Below are 19,220 nucleotides of genomic sequence, written 5' to 3'. Positions count from 1 at the left end.
GGTTAGTCTGGAGAAGACAGGACAGAGAGGGGAGCTCATTAATGCACATTAAGTTCTCAAAGGAGGTGCCAAGAGGATGGTGCCAGACTCTTTTCAGTGGTGCCCAGCGACACCACTAAAAAACTAAAACTCAAGAAGTTTAACCTCAATATGAGGAAGAACTTTACACTGAGGGCGGCAGCGCACTAAAAGCTGCCCATGGAGAGCGTGGAGTCTCCCTCTCCGGAGACATTCCAAACCCACCTGGACGCGTTCCTGTGACACCTGCCCGAGGTGACCCTGCCGGGGCAGGGCGGTGGGACGGGGTGATCTCCAGAGGCCCCTTCCAGCCCCGGCAGCTCGGATATCCCGAGAGCAGCAGGCGTCTCGCCCCTCACGGGCCGCGGGCAGCAGCCGGGGAGGCGCCGCCTCCCGCCCCACACGGCCCGGCCGCGCCGCCGCCCCCGAGGCGGCCGCTGGGGCGGGGCGGCAGCGGCGGTGCCGCCCGCCCGTCCGGCCGCGCTACCCATGCCGGAGCCTCGCTGTGCTTCCTTCCCTTCCCTTCTCCAGCCTGCCTCCCTTCTCCAGCCGCCCGGGATGGGCGTGCGGAGCGGCGGGCGCGGGCGGGAGCGGCGGGCAGCGCTGGGGCGGCGGCACATGTGGGGCGGCCGCTGAGCGGAGCCGCGTCCCGCTGTGGGGCTCCCGCTCGCCGGCAGCGGGGCTGGGGACGGTGCCGGCGGCCTGGGAAGGGGCAGCGGTGAGGGGTCGAGCCCTAGTCCCGGGCATGGCGGAGACCCTGAGCCCCTGCTCCCCACGGGGCCAGTGCCAGCCCAGCATGGGCACCAATACCTCGTCTGCCAACGTGGACGCCAACGCCTCCTCCTCGGTGGTGGGCGGCAGCGCGTGGAGGGGCCGGGAGCCCTTCTCCATCTTCACCGTCCTCATCCTCACCCTGCTGGTTCTCCTGACAGTGGCCACCTTCCTCTGGAACCTGCTGGTGCTGGCGACCATCCTACGAGTGAAGGCCTTCCACCGGGTGCCCCACAACCTGGTGGCCTCCACGGCGGTGTCGGACGTGCTGGTGGCGGCCCTGGTGATGCCGCTGAGCCTGGTGAAGGAGCTGTCGGCGGGACGGCGGTGGCGGCTGGGCCGGGAGCTGTGCCTCGTGTGGGTGTGCTTCGACATGCTGTGCTGCACGGCCAGCATCTGGAACGTGACGGCCATCGCCCTGGACCGCTACTGGTCCGTCACCCGGCAGCTGCAGTACACGCTGCTCGCCCGCCGCCGCATCTCCAACGTGATGATCGCTCTCACCTGGCTGCTGTCCGCCGCCATCTCCCTCGCCCCGCTGCTGGGCTGGGGGGAGACCTACAGCCCCGAGCAGGAGCGCTGCCAGCTCAGCCAGGAGCCGTCCTACACCATCGTCTCCACGGGCGGAGCCTTCTACCTGCCCCTCTGCGTGGTGCTCTTCGTCTACTGGAAGATCTACAAGGCGTCCAAGTTGCACATGGGGGCCCGCAGGAGGAACGCCGTGGTGCCCCTGCCCGAGGCTGCCCAGGTAAGGCCGGGCAAGGGGAGGGAGCCCTCGCTGCTCCCCCGGGCACTGCGCTCCTGCTTCTCGCAGCTCCGGCCCTCACCCCTGCCAGGGTGGGTTCGGCACTGCGAGAAGGCTGCGAGGTGCCCTGGGGGGCTCCCGTGTGTGTGTTTGACTTTGTCACAGACTGGACGTGAGCAGTGATTAGCCAGTCAAAGAGTGCAGCTCCTGGAGAAGAGCTTTATTCTTATTTTTTCCTTGTTTTATAAGAGTAAGGGACAGGTGCGCTCACTGCCGATTGGGAGAGACATTTGAAAATTGTCTCTTTGTTCTGAATTTGCCATTCCTTGGTGGTTTTTTCCCATCTTTATGTTCTTTATAGCATTAGTGGGGTAAAAAAAGTCATAAACAGATCCCCACCTCCTGTACTGAGATAAATGTGCACTTATCTACCACCACACTTTGTGTGTCGGAGTAGATTTTGGTAAGCAAATAATGCACTATACACAATATAAACTTATATATATTGATGTGCTTAGGCTATTTTTCCTTGAATGCTGCTCACTGCATAGTGTTGAAGCAATGAGCAATCGTTTCTGGTTTAAAATTACCTGCTGGCTTCAAAACCATGTTCTTATCCCAAAGATTGTCTGTAATCCTGCAGTGCCCTAGCCATTTGGGAGGTCTCATTCATTTTGGGGATACACCTTGCTGACAGGAAAGCTGTGTCCCTTCAGAAAGGTTGGGGTTGGCTCCTTGTGCTAAGTCAGGCTCTCTGCATGATGCTGCTGTCACCCATTCCATGCCTCCACCGTGCTTGGCTGTGCTCTCTGTAAACTGTCCCTGCTTTCTGTCACATACTCTTGCTCTCATTCCTACCAATCTTTATGTTTTTGTGATTACACGTTGCACTTCCTAAGCCCAGTCCCTTCCCAGTAGCCAAAGATGAGCTGTGTGGATCTTAGAGATACCTACAGAGAACATTTTGTTCCATTGGGGTTAATCCTGCAGAGCCTCATTCCCCTGCAAAATCCTATCTTAGATTTGGAGGCAAGGAAGCTCATTATGATGGTCACAAGTAAGAGACTGTAGGTTGTGTCCCCAGATAATTGCATAATTGCACTGGCAATAATTGCATAATACACTGGCAATTATGTGTGATTAGACTTGCAGATTTGGATCATAATATCTTGAAGCTGCTTCTAATACATATTGGTTTATGAAGGTATCTTCTATGAAAAAGCAAAAAATGTGTTAGAAAAGTAGAGAATATCTCCTCTAGTGGCATTTTTTTTCTTAGGATCTTCAGGCCCTAGTTTGCTCCAAATTTCTTCCAAATTGTTTTAAGTACAGTGAAAGTATTGCTTGGAGCTAATGTATAATCTCTTCAAGCACAAAAGCCAGCTGATTGTTTGTAGTGTTTTTGCATGCTCTATCTTTTACATACACACATACCCATACAGGAGTAGTTGTCTGGAATCTAAAATTCTGGGAAGTGAAATGAGCTGAGGCATTGCTGCTCGAGCCAGTGGAGAGACACCTCACATGACAGTTTTAGCAAGACTGAGTCTGGCTGCAAAATGTCATAGTTCTGTCTGCAGGAGGCCCTGAGCACGGCTGCCAGGTGAGTGCTTTTTGTGATGCAAAGTCTGGGGGCTGGTCTAGGCTGCACTGACAAAAGGGCTCTGTCACAGTGAGCTACACGCCCATTTTGGAGGGGTTATTGCAGTAGCAGCAGATGCTCAAGCCAGTAGGTCTTCTTTCTCATTGGTGTGATTGACATATCAACTGTGATTGACTTCTCCTGACAGGCATTCTTGAGTCTGCAATTGGTGTGTAGTGGCAACTTCCTCTGTTGTCCCAGCAGCTCCATTTGCTGACTTAAATTAAAAGGCTTCTGTGATTCAGATGCAAACTTTACTCTTCACCTGAAGGAAGAGCTGATGCTGCACACATATACATTAAATGAACTCATTGATCAAGCAAGCTGGCATTCAGGATGCATTTCTTGTTTTCTTTCTAAATTAAGATGCTGAGATGTACTCACCAAGTGTTATCCTGATCCTTTTTAAGCTTGTAGTAGTAGGATCCATCACTTTCACAGGAAGAGTAGCAGTTCCCCAGCGAATTCTGGAGGGGAATCTTCACACACATCACTACTGTTCTTTGGCAATAACCCTGTTGTTTTTTTAACATGCAAACACAAAGGTAACGTTGCCAAGCTTTGCTTCTCTGCATGCAGGGGTGATCAGGCTCAGCATCAGCTCTGTCCTCTCTGATGGGGCAAATTCTGTTCTGCTTCTCATGGTTTGCCCATCAGTTCATTCTGATTTTCTCATTCTTTCTCCCTTCATGTCTCTCCTCCCTCTACTTTCTTCCATCTCCATTCTCAGAGAATGCTCTCCTGTCATGCTCACCCTGGCAACATTTTCCTTCTGTCATTGTGATCTGGATGTGAATTCCCCTCTGCATCTATGTCAGTCCTCACTCCAGGTTGCCCTGCTCCAGCTGATCCGAGGAATATTAGCAGGGATTTTTTGGCAGACGATGCCCAAGGCTGGCAGTGCTTCCCAGTCTGGAGGTGAGCAATCACAGCAGTGATCCCTGCTGGGAGAGACATCTGTGTTGCACTCAGGAATGAGCTGTCAGGTAGTGCTGGACTGGAACTGCTCAGCAGGGCTGCACTTGGTGGCCTGAGGTACAACCAGCTGGTTAATTCTGAGGACAGAAAAGGTCTGAGTTCATAGTACTCAGATGCCAGTAGGGATGTCTCGGAAAAACCAATGCACCAGAAAGAAAAGATACCCAGTAGGGTATCTTGGAGAAAACCAATGCACCAAGTGGAGCAGTGAGGGTGATATCTTGATGTTTGTCAGCCAGCAGAGTCAGGCACCAAAGTGCTTTGCAGGTTGCCTGTATATGTGTGTGTATATATGTGTGTGTTTGTGTATATATATATATATATATAATGGTTTGGGGCTTTTTCACAGAGAAAGGGCATTCCTTTCAAACTGGGAGTTGGCATACATACCTTATGTTCCTACACTCTTACAGAGCTGCAGAATAGAATAGGTACAAAATAACTACTCTGAGTCATTCTTTGGTTAAAATTTTACTTGTGTTTTTGAAAAATACTTTTCAAAACCTTTGAAAAAATTCAGGTGAGGGAGATGGATGTGAAACATCTGAGGTGCTTCTGGTTTTAATGACAGCTTGGTTTTTCTTTCCTTTGAAATAAAATAATTGCCAAATTGGGATCCTAAATTAAGCTGGTGCTTTTATAATTTTTGGTTTGCCAATTATGAAACTCCCTGAAAAGTGAATTCTGCAGGCAACACTGACATGGGTGACCCTCATTAAAAACCTAGTGACATATCATCACTGACAGAGAGCTATGCTCTGTCACACCTGGTTGACAGCAGGCAATAATTCTCTTTCTAAACAGTCCAATTGAAATAAATGAGACTGCTTGAAAAGCAGCAGATACTGCTGGAGAGTGCCCTTTTAAATCAATGAAATCACTTGTAGCATAGGGATAGCCCAGCAAAACCAAGGAGGATGGGATCTGAATGTCTGCATTACTTACATGTAGCAACTGCAAAACCAGGTTTAAATTTTCATGGGAAGAGTTAAAAATCAAGTTCTGTTGATGATTGGTGGAGGTTTTGTTGTTTTTTTTCTTTTGTTTTGTTTTTGTTTTTTTATTTCTCCCCTCTCAAAGTACGTGTATATAAAAACATTAGGCATGATCCTTAAGAGTTTCGTGAGAGTCTTTCCCACTATGGATAACATCAGGCCCCAGAGCTCCAGAGGTGCTGTGTTATTCTGCATCTTGGCCCATTCAGCTTCTCCAATTCACTTAACCAGTCAGGACAATGTGGGAGAAAAAAAATAGATTCTCCTTTTCTGAAGGGATCTCAGACCTTTTATTTCTTATTTGGGCCTCTGCACAAGTAGAAGAGATGGGTCAGGAAACAAAGTTCAGCTGTCCAGAACAGGTGCAAAAAATGTCCAGGAAAGAGTGAGGCAGGAAGCAAAGTGGGGTGGGTAGTTATTTCCTAGGAGAAATACAGTTAGTCCTGCTTACAGCAGAAGAAAGTCCTGTGAGAGAAAGCAGGTGTTCTTCTCCCTGTCAAATGAGCTGTTTGTCATGTTGGTGGAGCATCCAAGACAGTGTAGACCTTTCTTTGTTTTGATCCTTTGTTGTGCATTTAGCTTCTTGTGCTCTTTTTCAAAGAGCAAGGAGTGTGCCAGGGCTGCACTGAGGCAGTAGTGACCTTTGCTGAACCACACTGTGATAGGCAAAGCTCTATATTTGTGATACTAAGGCAGATTTGATTGATGTTTATCATTACTGTTGTTTTGTTAGTGCAGGCCCTGCAGGTGCAGGACAGACACACACAGAGCACCTGCTACAAAGGACCAGTAATAACAATCATTAAAGCTGTAAGGAACATTTTTAAATCAAGGGATTTTGTCAGAAGCTCCTTGGTGGCATGTTTTCTATGACATTCTAGGAACACAGGAATTGGGAACATGTATCCATTTAGGAGTAGTAATTTACTGGGGACAGACAAACAAGAGAAGAGGCGATGAACTGTAATTGCTGATCGGTGTACAGAAAAATAAATTCTGGAATACAACCAAACTCCTTTGTGACTGTAGAAGGATTTGTACTTGAGCTCATCTCCTTCATTTACTTTTTATTAGTCTCACAGAACAGCAGTTATCTCTGCAGTTCTCACAGCCCATTGTCCTGGAAATAGCTGATTTCCCGAGTTCTGAACCAAATTCTGGCCTCAGAGGAGCAGTCCTTTCATGCCAGCTATTTCCCCAGTGCTCCTGACTCGCAGCTCCTGGAGCAGTGCCCGGGCAGATGGAAGGAAATCTGTGCCCGAGGCAGAGTGTGCTGCTAGACACTGAGTGAGAACAGTGTGCAGCACTGCAGAGATGGCTCCAGCATACCCATGGACTGCTCTAATTTACAGTCAGTGACCACCTCTTCTGCTGTCACAGCCTGCCTGCTAGTGCTCATCACTACACCCAAAATGGGGCAAAGGTTCTATACTTGTCCTTTGTTCTGTGTGGCATGGAGATAAAGGTCAGCTGTTGCGACTTACATTGGAAAGTGGAGTCATGAGAAGCCTCTGGGGCTGGCACTGGGAACTGCAGATTTGATGCAGTTAGAGCTGCATTTAGTTCTAGCAAGTAATTTACAAAACATACCATGATCTAGTAATTTACAAAACGTACCATGATCTAGTTTCACTTGCTGTTTTGTTTTCAGAGGCCTGACCTAACAACTAGGGAAGTTTATAAAAACTCCTCTTACTTCAGTAGGGGCTTGACCAGGCTGAAAATGCTGGCTTCATTGTGGAAAACACCTGAGGGCTGAGGTATCTTCTAGCCAAGGAAACGAAATAACCTTTTCTTACAATATGCAATTAAGTGATAAAGGGGTCACTGCTACGAAATTCTGCAGTCAGAAGTAGTGAGAAGGCTCTGATTTGATTTTGTGATTTGATGATGGCACATAGCAAGCTCTATCTTATGAGCAAGAGTTGAAGGTTAACTACAGTACCAAACTGTGCCTGATGCTCAAGAGAAGTCCTTTGTATGGCTGTTCCCAAGAGGCACTTAGGTAACTGCTCCTCAGGGCTAAGACATAATCTTTCAGGGTTGCTTGTCACAGATTTGTCCTCGTGTCATACATTCATCCCTTTTTGCAGAGTGTGATTAAGGACGTGCAGAGCAAGTCCTGCAGACAAATGGTGTGATCCTTGCTACATGAGGGGTGTCCCATTTTAATTGTCAGAACAGATGTGATTTTCATTTCCCTCCATTATTTGCCTGTGCCCATAATCTGCTGCCCTTACGTTCTGCAGCCCTGGCTCATGTCTGAGGGTGCAGACAGGGATATCCATCCTGAAGAGTGATTGTTCAGCCACTGCCAGTGCTTCACTGTCTGAATTGCTGTGCTCATACTGAGTACAGGCTCTCCTTTATTACAAAGGTAGCACATGAATGTGCAATGCGTAGCTAATTTAACAATGGCCCCTATTTGGAGTGCCTGTGAATTATCACTCAGGCAAATTCTACAGCCTTAAGCTGTTGCTTTTATTGCGCTCCCTTAATAACTGTAGTGCCTAGAAGAGCTTTTTAATATCACAGACACTTCTATCTTCAGATTAAAATCTCTAAGGAGTGTCTTCATCTGGTCAGACTCAAAGCACACAAATAACTTCTGCCCAGAAGCTGTTTGCCCTCAGTGAGAGGAGACAAGAAGCACTGTTGACAGCCTGGAGTAGCTGAAATTTTTTCCTCTCTTGTATAACTTCTACTGAAGCCAGAATTTGAACTGAAGGTCAGTTGAAATGGTGTTTTTCTGGCAATGGTGTACTTTTTGAGAAAGTACAGAATCACAGAATGGTTAGTCTTGGAAGGGACCTCTGGAGATGATCTAGTGCAAGCCCTGCTGAAGCAGTTCACCTAGAGCAGATCTGGAGGCCATGCAGCAGCATGAGTCTGGTGCAGGGATAGGCAGCAGACACAGGCCCTTGTTAGCCTGCCTTAACAACCTCATTTCCCTTAGGTTTGAAGGCATCCAAGACAATAAATTGAAAAAGAGTCCCACAATACACATGGTACCAGGTACTCTTTATTTAACTCTGTCTGTCAGCTACACTTGGCAGCTTTTCCATTGTAATGAGTTTGACACTCTGGGGCATTTTCTTTCTTTTAGCATGGAAGGAATGAAGTCCAGGCCTTTTGTGGTAGGTGCACAGATGTTGTGCTGTCATTTAAAAGTAATACTTCACTCAAACAAACTGTCTTGGTAAGAAACTGTGTTTGCTTTTGTTTGAGGTGAAGGAAGCTTCGCAGGAACCACAGATGGTGTTTACAGCTCGTCGTGCAGCTATCACTTTCCAGACAGATGGAGAAACATGGAGAGAACAGAAAGAGAAAAAGGCAGCTCTGATGGTTGGCATCTTAATTGGAGTTTTTGTACTGTGCTGGATCCCTTTCTTCATCACAGAATTAATAAGTCCCCTCTGTTCCTGCAACATCCCACCCATCTGGAAAAGCATCTTTCTTTGGCTTGGCTACTCAAATTCTTTCTTTAATCCTCTCATTTATACAGCATTTAACAAAAATTACAACAATGCCTTCAAGAACCTTTTTATAAAGCAAAGATAAAAGGGGACACAGAGGAGAAAACAATTATTGCATAATAGAGAGATTTCTTGAGGGAAACATGCCTGTGATATGAACAGTTGCCATGCACAAGAGCTACTTGAGGGAATTTAGGAGCAGTGAAAAAGAAGATGGAAGATGTCTGGATATAAACCTACTGAGAGTTTACAGTTCCCCCTTAGAAATACAGATGTGCTACGCCAGTGTTTGGCAAAGAAGGTGGAAGCAGGGAATGCCTCCCGTCTGCCCTTCAATCATCACAGGCTGAGCGAGGTGTGGCCGGTGCCGCGGCTGTCACACCCAACACGGCTGATCCCGCCCAGCCAGCGCTGGGGCCCTGCTGGAGCTCTCCTCATTAGCAAAGGCACCCGTGGGAGCTGCTAATTGAGCACTACTGACATGTTGGTGATATGAACAGGATGCTGGCTTCGGGTTTGAGATTTATTTGGGAGGGAATAAACATGCTGCAGTCAATCAGTCCTTGAGCTGATGTGAAATTAAAGAGGATGACCAAGCAGCTCAGAAATACAGCCTGGCAGGACTGAGGGGCTGTGTGCTCTGCAAGCAGCAGGGCTTGATGGGCAGGCTTGCTCAGACAGGGCTCAGCTGTGTCCCCTGGGCTTAAGTGAAACTCAAGGAGCAAGGATAGAATTATTCAGAGCCCCTGAGAATGTGTTCTCACTGCTTGCACAGGAGGGTCCAGTGAGGATTTTTCACTTGTGTTGTCCTCTCTCACTCTGCCAGGCTTAGACTCTCCCTGTTTTATGAAACCCAGGTGAGCTCAGGATAGACACCAACACCTCCAAGTGAATGGGGACTGTGTGCATGGTTATTTCGTGCTACCATAAACCTGAGCAGGCATCTGTGTGACAAACACCACACAGGATGCTCAGTGACACCAGGTGTGCTGGCTGCTTGGCAGTGGTGGGTGAGTGCCTGCACCATGTCTGGGGCCTTTGCACCATCAATGTGCTCATCACCCAACCTGTGTGAAGGCCACAGTTTGTCAGCTGGCATCAACTTCCTCCTACTGTAACAAAGGTCTTGATGCCATCAGATTTAAGAGACTCCCCAAAATCCAAAGAGACTCAAACCTAAGCCTTAAATCATTTTCCCAAGATCTGACAAATATCCCTGTCCCAACAATATATACATACATAATCTATTTCCTTGCATACTGCCAAGTCCATCTTGCTCCATATTTGTTTCTCTGGTGGGTTTTACTTCTTCCCCTGCTCTGAGTGGGAGAGCTGACAGCATCTCTGAGTATTTCTAGCTTGGCACAGAGTCCCAGGAAGCTTAAGGGAGCTTGGCTGCACCTCAGGAGCACAGTGTATGGTGAGGTCAGGTGGTGCTGTGACAGTCCAGTGTGACCTGCTGTGCCCACAGCCACCTGTGTGTCCTGCATTCCTGCAGAGGATGCTTCTCTCAATTTCAGTGGGAATTCGGAATTCAAATTTCTAAGAGTAGATAGAGTCAATAGAATTTCAAAGAGTTGTTAGACAGTGACTCAGACTTAAATGCTGATTTAAATAACTTTCCCTTGTGACTCTCAACTTGCCTGCATATGGAATAGCTACCATTCAAACCAGTGTTTGGAGGCTTAATTAAACCAGAAGGAAGGCACATACATAAGAGACTGAATGTTACTAAAACCCGCAGCCTCATTCAGAACCACTGACAAATTTTTCAAGTCAATTTTTTTCATGTAAGAGAGTCACTGCTCTTAAACCTTTAAAATCCAAACAGATGACATGGAAGGGGGAAATCAGAGGTCATCTTGAGCTGGTGTTGAAAAGCACACAAATCTTCTGCATGTGGCACTCCTGAAGTTTCTAATAATCATGTTTTGGACAAATTTTAGTGCCTGTACTCCCTGAGCTTGGTAAGCCAAGCCATTACTGTCACACAAATCCAATGCCAGCACTGGTGCCCTGGCCCATCCCAGTATGGCTGCAGTGATCTCCAGCTGCACATTCCAACTGACTGGAGCAGCACCCAGCTCCAGTTGCAGAAGCAGCACAGGCTGTGCAGGCACCCTCTGCCATGGCTCTGGAGCTTGGGAGGACACCACAGAGCTGCAAGGCCCTGTGCAGTTCCTGCAGCCTGCACTGCTGCAGACGCTGACCTGCAGCACAAGCAGGAGAGCAGCAGCAGAGCACTGACACAGCTCTCCTCCTCCTCAAGGATGAATTTAGCTCCCTTAGCAGGCGAGGCTGGGCCTCTGGAGTTCTGCTGTGAGGAGTTCTGAAGCTAAGCAGGCAGTGCTCTGCCCACCCAAGCATCTGTGCCAGCAGTGTGTTACAGTGATGGGCTCACACAGCCAGCCTCTGTACACACAATGAGAGGCAAGCAGAGCTTTCATTTCCTTGCAGTAGCTTTAGAAAGCTCTCAACAAAATCAGCTTCCCACACTGGCTCTAAATGCAGACTGCATTTAGAAGGGGGGCAGCACAGATTCAGGATTTAAAATTCTGGTTTTTATTCACAGCTTGCTGTGAGGTGAAGAAAATATGTATCAGTGGTTGCTGCCTAACCTGCTGCATGCTCCCATATGAACTAAGGTTGATGACTAATGATAGTATCTTGACCATCCAAACAAAAAAAAAAATATTCTAAAGAGACATCATTTGGCACAGCTTAGATGTTATGTATTTATTTCCCCAATAGAAGCTGCCAATTTGAGTACACCAATCATCTCTGCTTGTAACCAGTGGACTACTAGTTTTAAACTTTATTTCCTGACACTGAATTTGCTCCTAGAAAAATTTACTGAAGCCTTTTGCTCAGCAGAAGGGCAGAGTCACATCCTGGAGCAAGGCTTTGAGAATCTGCATCAGCTGCATTGAGCCCAGAATGTGCAGAAATGAAAGGGCTTTGGAAGATGAGCATGAGCAGACAATGCTAATAACCCTAATAAAGAAATTAGGTTTTGCTGCAAGTCCTGTAAATGGTATTTTACAAGGTAACAGCAAATGAGTTCAGGGCAAGACCTTTCTCTTTCAACAAGGAAATCCAGCAATACTGAAGAAAAATTCTGACAAAGTCTCAGTTCCTCACTTGCAACCAGCTGAGATGGAGAATTAAGGCAGATTCTCCTTGCTGTCAGTTCCTACCCAGGTATGAGGAGAAATGGCACCCAACACACAGAGTCTGTGCCAGAAAGCAAAAACAACTGATGGAATTGTTTTCACACCTTCACCAGCTCCTTTCTTCTCCTTTTCACATGGGCCTCACACCAAAGGTCATGGCCATCTGCCCTGGGCTCCATCTACAGCAGACAGTGAGTTATGATCTGGACTCTGATTTATCCTTTGTGAGCAACAACTGCATTCTACAAACCTCAGATTTATATCTTAGTCAAAATCACAAGATCCTAGGATCTCACATTTTTATAGTCCTCATGGAAGTTTCCAGGTTACTGTGTTTATAGCATGTAAGCATAAATTTTAACATCACACTGAACAAATAATCACAATTTATTCTACATGCAAGTTCATTATTTATCCTACCATTTACCATACCTAGGAAATTTTTCTTGATGCTAAAAAGCAATTGTGATTAAAATGATAAATCCCAAATTGAAATGCTCATTCAAGTTACTTTTTTAGAGTTGCATGGTACATACACAAACACAGCACAGCTTGAATTCCCAAGCACATCTCCTTGGTGCCAAAGCTGAGTTATTCAATTTACAAACTAGAAAGAGCCTGACAGTTTTTATAGAGGGCAAAGTTTGTAGACAGAAATAATGCCTCCTATATCAAAGCTGACTACAGAAAGTCTGCAAGCAGCACTCAATGCAAGTTTCCTTCTTTGAAGGAATGCTGAGTGTAAATTTTTCCTTCTTTGAAGGGACTTGGAATCTGATTTTGCCTTCATTATTTTGCTAGCTCTGGGCAGACTGACTTTTTGAACAGATTCAAGAGGAGCAGCCCAGATCTATTCTCTCACTAACCAGTGTGGGAGAGCAAGGTCCCAGCTGGCTCAGGGGGAAGGTTTTCATTCTGTTTGTGCTGAAGGAGCAGGACATCACAAACACAGTGACTCATTAACTGTGGACACGATTCATCTTTTAATGCACTTGTGATTCAGGAGCCTGGGAAAGCTTCTGAGGCAAGTTCCACCTTAAAAACACGATATCAGAATGTCACTGGATTCCAAACATCCTTTATTTTATATCTGCTGCCATAGACAGCAATCGAACAGTGCTGTCATCAGTGTCAGTGGCAAAAAGGAACATGGGTCTTCTCCTGAAGATGTCATGTACATTAAGAAGTCAGTCCAAAATCCTGGAGTTAAGTACAAAAAGCAACTGTTTGAATTATAAAATACTGTATATACAGATATAAAAATGTCTCAGAAAGTGTCCCACAAAGTTTCTGAACTTTCAAGAGCAAGTCTTCAAAAGGGTAAGTAGGTTGTTGTCTTCAAAGGTGAGCATCAGTTCATTAGAGCAGAATGTCTCAATCTTTATCTTCCTATATTACAAGTGACAGACTCTGATTTTCATCCCAGCCAGGGATAACGTGGTGATCCTAGCATTAAGGTGTTTTTTTTCCTGGAGCTATTAATTTAACAAGCACACTCTCTATATATAAAAATGAAATTTCAAAGAAATTTATACAACAGCTAGACTTTATAAAAATATAGATCTATAATTTTACACCAGGAATTATCCAAGGTAAGTTTTCATTTTCTTAGCCATTAGAAATTAATTGTTATCGTCTGGAATCCTATATATGGCTAGAGTATAAACTAAAATAATGTGAAGGTATTAGCTGGAAAAGTGAGTTTGAAGAATCTCATTCTGTGGGGTTTTTTTGGGCCAAAATTAACAAACTACTGCATTCTGCAGTGCTCATCCTGTGGGGTGGTGGACATACTACACAGTACATGTAAATTTATTCCAGAATTTTCACCTAATTCAGTGTTAAAACCCAAATAAAAAAACATTCCCACTGTCCTTACTGTAGGGGAAAAAAACCCCAAACCCAAATAAATAAAATTAGACAGTATTTCTATTTTGCTGTACTGTGTTAACTCTTTACTGTGTAGTAGAGGCAATAATGAATAATACAGCCATGTGATGAGGGAATGTAAACTGAACACATACTGGAAAAACCAGACTTTTTAGCTGTGTGTATATATATTTTATATATATATATATATATATATATACATCTACATTGCAGTTATAACTGTCACCTCACAAAAGAGATTCAATGGACTGAACAATCTTCTATAAATTTCCCCAGCTGGAGCTCTTCAGGAAGAACTGGCTTTCAGCTTGGACAGCAGCACTTCATTCTTACGGCATTCCTGTTAACAGAGAGCAAACAGGTAAGGAGGAATTGCTCCTAACTCTGCTGCCTGTATCTCCACATCAACAGAACCAAACCCTTTCTTTCAGTTTGAAACATCTCCCAAATCCAAAGCAGCCTGGAGTGAGTGATGAGTTGAAGATAATTCTGATTCATCCACAATGTTATTCCAATGGCAATACTCATTAAACTTTATGACATGCAAGCCAGAAGGAGCACTGCCTGACCACCCATCTGAAGTTTTTGCTAAAGCAAATTCAGCTTTTTACTTATAAGTAAATAAATCTGAAATGGACATTACTTGTAGATGATCTGGAACTTCTCAGGACAGTTTGCAAAAGAGTCAGTGCTCAGGGAACAATTCTCAGTCAGGAAATATATTTCCACAAGTACACCTGTGTTCAGTACCACACCATGACTTTTTTATTTTTAAGGGTAGCAGACTTGAGCAGCTCACATGGCAATGGAAGAAAAATAGGTAAAAAACCTAACAATAAATCTACTTAAATTCTGCAAGTAGGATGTAAAATTCTGCATGTCAGAGTAGCTGAACAGCCCTTGTCATTCTGCCAGAGTACGCTGTCTGAAGCAGGAAGGAACTGTCTCAGAACAAAGCAGGAATAATTACACAAAGATGATTTTCCTCCAACATATGAAGCCAAATGACAATTTTGCCTGCAGCATTCCTTTTCATTCATTCATTCTCATGGAGACAGCAAGTAACAGAAGCCCATAATGATTAAAAGCTTGGGAAAGGCTAAATCAATGAAGTGTTATACAGTGCTTTCACAACCACTAGGCAACAAGGCTGGTTCCTGAAGATTCATGACCAAGATCCTGCATTTCCTCCTCATTCACACACATTTCCACACCCCTCTTTGCTCCAATAACTAACTGCTCACAGACCTTCATGAGATTCCACTTGAAAACCTAAATACACCAATTGCTTGATGACCTCTCCCTGTAACATGGAGAGGTGCCAATCTAGCAGTGAAAGAACTCCCAGAATCAAATTCAGAGTCCAAGATGCACATGGAGAAAATGACCAAGGTACATAATGAACATGGTGTGATAAGCATCATATCAGGAAATCTTGTGGATATGTTAATGCACAAATACATCAAAATGGGTCACTGAACATGACAGTTGAACGCAGCAGAAGTGTTCTTACCTCTTTAAATTCTTTCACTGTTTTGAAGTAAAGCCTCTGTTTCTCTAGAAGCTCTAAGTATTCATCATTCAACTGGTCTCTTCTCATTTTGTTTTCTTGCTTCTTCTTTTCCATCTGTTGGTATGCAGGAAGGGTAAGAGATCAGATGTATGGGATACACATGGACACACTGCATAAGGAACAGCTATCTATAACACACTAGGGGAGACAGATACTTCATAAATTATACCCCTGGCTCATACTTGAAATGCAGTGAACATTTAGGTCAGCTCTTAAAAATTAAAAGCCTGATGCTGAAGTCTCACTACCAGTAGTGGCATTGTAGGTGCAGCTGGGAAAAGGGCACATGATGGTTGGGATTCTGAGGTGCCGCTGACCCTTTTCAGCAGCAGAAAGCAGTTTCAGTCAGCTCCCACAGTCTGAGAAACTGCCTGAGGTGCAGGTCTGACTGCACCCACCCAGTCCAAATGGAAGAGTTCTCACTGATTTCAGTGGCATTCAGTTGTCTCAGGCATTTAAATCACAACAGTGACAGTAATGAAGTTGAGGAGTATAAGATTCCTGTCAGACAGAGGTGTTATAACACCTCTGTCATACTCTATTCATTGACATTTAATAGTGAGAAGTTCCTGATCAATGTGAAAAGAAATAATCCTTTTTAGTTGTTTGCCTAATTTGCACCTCATGTAACGGATAATAATTGTGCATAGAAAGATCCAAGAGGCTTTGCTGAGATAATTCCCAGGTTTTAGCAAAGAAAGTGAGGGGAGTCAGACCTTCATTCGATTCTGTTTGATGCCTTCTACAATCTGCTCCATCTGCCGCAAAAACTGCTCCCGAGATCCGGACGACGCCATGGCTCTGGAAAGAAGAAAATGGAACACCTGACAGGGATATGGGACACTGTGTCTCAGCTGCTGCTGTCTTGCACATCTACCCATGTCCAAAGTTCTCACTGCTTAGTGTTCTGTGTAAAAATTCATCCTTTTAATCACTGGTACCACTGACAGCGCAGCTCTTCGGCTACCAAAGAGATGGGCACAGAGAGCTCAGAGCCCGTCTCAGGTGTGCTCCCTGTCAGCTCGAGTCTGCTCCTTGCTCTCCTGTGCTCTACAGAAATCAACTGCTAAAAACTAAATGAAAAGTTCTACAATTTCTCAGTGGAATAGGGAAAGCCTAGAAGTCATTTTAGACCTCAAAATCATTATTTTAGACCTCGAACTCATTGGAGAAAAATAAACGCTGGCTGATTCACACACTGATCTTTGACCATGAACTTCCAAGGCAATCACAATTTTACACAGACTCCACAATATATCAAAATCTCCAAATACAGAGGTAGTTTATAATAAACATGTCTGAAATACGTCCAGTCTAATGTTTTGTACATAATGTAATAACCACAACTCCACAAAAAGGAGGAAAAGACTTAAATTAACTCCAGGAAAATTATGACTGAATTTCCACATCTAAAGAGTCAGATATTAAAAACATATGTTAGCTATAAAAATTACGTAATTCCAAGTCTGTGATCCCCCAAACTGGCTTAAACAGAGTTAATAAACTGTTCTATAAATCAGTTTATGACTATAAAATCTTCTAAGAAATTTTTAGTCTCTATAACTGGTGCCCACTCCCATTTGTCCAACCAACTCTACCACTTTGCAACTATTACAAGATAAAGAACTATAACTTACTGGTGGAAGTTGTCATGGATAGAATTCAGTAAGTTAACCTGTGAGTTGGAAAAAAAATGATGAAAATACACATTTGTCTTTTCTGGTATGAGTTTTCACAGACAATAAGATGAATTTTAGTTTAAAAAAAGTTACTATATAGATAATGCCTTCAAAAACAGACAGATGTACAAAAATCACCATGAGTTTTCTTTCAGAAGATAAACCACAATCCTTTTGATTTAGTAAAATCTATCCCACTGGTTGAATGACAGAAGCAAAAGTGTTGGACCACAACTGATATTTTTAATTTTACTGGTACTCAATTATAGCACTGAGAGTTTTCCAGCATGATGCCTTCCCAAACTAAAGCAATAAAGTGAAATGGCCTGTACACGTGTTTAACATGTGTTGGAATTTGACATAAAAGCAGATGCTGGTCCAGTGTTCAATGGTGATTGTTGACATGTGCACAAGCACATCACAAATAAACAGGAAAGAAACACTTTTGCCTTTGAGATGGGAACCACTCAACACAATCTGTTTCCACACAGGGCTCTGAAGACTCTCCAAGCAGTGCAGTATCAGCAGGTGAATTCCTGCACTGCTTTCCTTGTGCAGATGAGGTTTACAGATTCCCTACCAGCCATGCATCATAACTCACTCTGCTGCTTATGGGTATTTTACTGGGTACTAAAAGGTGAACTCATAAAAAGCACAGAATGGCATTTCAGAGGTGTGGCTTCTTTTACAAGAGAGTAGCATTGCACCCAATGAAGACAAAAATAGACATTTATAACATTTACTCCCAGGAATATTTTGCTGTTTGTATAAATTCCCCCAACTAATAAAACTATATGGAATACATCCTATGTAACTGCCTTTGATTTTTTTTCCTGTTTTTTACATATTGCCTAGAGCATTAAAATTCAACAACTGGAAATTAATGTGATCCTTTCTCTCAGCTTTGAATACATCTTGCAAGTCTCCTGTGGTTAAGCCTTCCCAGCAGTTTCTCCTTTTGAGAGAAACTTGAAGAGTTCTGCACTAAGCAAACCCAAGGGCTGCAAACAGAATCACCTGCCCCACTGCCACAGAAAACTGAACTCATCTCTCCTAAATCTAAAATCCTCCACCTGAATGAGATAGCAATAAGCAGGCATGGCAGAATCTGCAGGTGTTCCTGACCCTTGGATAAATTCAAACAAATTCTGAACAGACTCCCAAGCAGCCAAGGTGCTTAGGAATTCCTGTCATTTACAGCAGTGAAAATATTGCATTACTCATCAATATTTGCCATGTTCACATCCCTGCCTCAAGATACTTCCACTAAGCCTGTGCTTGAGAACATAATTACAGTTTATACATATATATATACACACATTCAAGCCAGGAAAAGTAGCCCTGTCCAGCAGTGCTGCACAACCATGGCATAGAAAGAGTGTGGATGTGTCACACTACAGTGAAATCAGCATACACACCTCAAAATTAAAAGAGTTATGAAAAAAATTACTGTTAAAGCCTTTAAAAAAATGCATCTTTCTCCAAATAGGGTTAAATATGAGCCATGATCACAGAGACCTTTCATGTCAGAACTAAAACCCTCATGGCCAAAATTCAACTGTACAGCATTTCTTAATATTGTTGTTTTAAAGCAATGATGCTCAGTGTGTTTTACAAAAGGGCTGGTTTGGGGAGGAAAAAGGGGGAAAAATCTCCCCAAAACCCAGGAACAAGACAAAGTAAAAGCATATTCCAGAAATCTTTGTGCAGCACAGATGCCAAAGACATGTTTTATACATTATTAGACAATATTTAATTGCTGAAACCTTGGTTCTAATATTAAATGCATCTCAAGGAAATCTCAATGATATCATACATTTAACTAAGTTAAGATGGCATCAGAAGACATTCAGAATTCCCCCTGTGAGCCCCCAAAAGGCATTGAATTATTTTGGCAAGAGTAGTCCCAGTTTATACAACAGTGAAGTAAATCTGTTCTACATTCTGTTTCTCTATTCTCTATAATCTACTTTTTATGCCCCATTTCAAAACCAGTCTCTCTATAATTTTTAAATTTTCGGGTTTACCCTCAAAAAAAACCCCCCCAAAAATAAAACAAAACCCCCAACAAATAAATCTGTATTAAATACTAATGTAGGGGAGAAATTAAAGTAATGTTAAATAATATAGCTTGTACTTCATACATTTTTAAAAATATGGTATATGACTCTTCTGAATGGAAAAAATGAAAACCACCTAACGTGGATTAGAATCAGCTGCTTAAGGGAAGGAAATGGTTGCTCATGATCTCCAAAACAGGATGTGAAAGAACACTGAAAA

At 44.0% G+C, this 19,220-nt stretch overlaps 2 protein-coding genes across 6 annotated transcripts in view; one reads left to right on the top strand and one right to left on the bottom strand.

Moving 5' to 3' along the window:
• Positions 1 to 735: 735 nt before the first annotated feature.
• On the top strand, positions 736 to 17,744 carry LOC136559082 (5-hydroxytryptamine receptor 5B-like). Of its 5 annotated transcripts, none has more exons than XM_066553985.1 (5): positions 736 to 1,537; positions 4,007 to 4,094; positions 8,378 to 13,118; positions 13,965 to 14,049; positions 17,432 to 17,744. In XM_066553985.1, exons 1-3 carry the CDS (start codon positions 764 to 766, stop codon positions 8,635 to 8,637), a joined length of 1,122 nt encoding a protein of 373 aa, XP_066410082.1. In that variant the 5' UTR covers positions 736 to 763; the 3' UTR covers positions 8,638 to 13,118; positions 13,965 to 14,049; positions 17,432 to 17,744. The 5 variants fall into 5 exon arrangements, with proteins under 5 accessions (XP_066410082.1, XP_066410084.1, XP_066410081.1 ...); XM_066553987.1 differs by having other exon boundaries at positions 13,902 to 14,049; XM_066553984.1 differs by having other exon boundaries at positions 8,378 to 14,049.
• CCDC93 (coiled-coil domain containing 93) overlaps positions 12,758 to 19,220 on the bottom strand; it is a 33,040-nt gene continuing 26,577 nt past the window's right edge. Inside the window, exons 20-23 of the mRNA XM_066553983.1 lie at positions 16,899 to 16,936; positions 15,978 to 16,062; positions 15,202 to 15,315; positions 12,758 to 14,028 (exon numbers count right to left, since the gene is read on the bottom strand). Of these exons, the coding sequence (XP_066410080.1) occupies positions 13,975 to 14,028; positions 15,202 to 15,315; positions 15,978 to 16,062; positions 16,899 to 16,936 (291 nt within the window). The 3' untranslated portion in view covers positions 12,758 to 13,974. The remainder of the gene's footprint in view (positions 14,029 to 15,201; positions 15,316 to 15,977; positions 16,063 to 16,898; positions 16,937 to 19,220) is intronic.

Source organism: Molothrus aeneus, chromosome 7 (genome assembly GCF_037042795.1).
Source record: "Molothrus aeneus isolate 106 chromosome 7, BPBGC_Maene_1.0, whole genome shotgun sequence".
Taxonomy (NCBI): Eukaryota; Metazoa; Chordata; class Aves; order Passeriformes; family Icteridae; genus Molothrus; species Molothrus aeneus.
The sequence above is the reverse complement of the archived record's forward strand: the minus strand, read 5'-3'. Positions and strand labels throughout refer to the sequence as shown.

Coding starts and splice junctions, on each gene's coding strand:
- LOC136559082 (XM_066553985.1), top strand. CDS start 764: ATGGCGGAGACCCTGAGCCCCTGCTCCCCACGGGGCCAGTGCCAGCCC. Junction 1,538..4,006: donor CCCTGCCCGAGGCTGCCCAG/GTAAGGCCGGGC, acceptor TCCTCACTCCAG/GTTGCCCTGCTCCAGCTGAT. Junction 4,095..8,377: donor CAGTGCTTCCCAGTCTGGAG/GTGAGCAATCAC, acceptor CTTTTGTTTGAG/GTGAAGGAAGCTTCGCAGGA.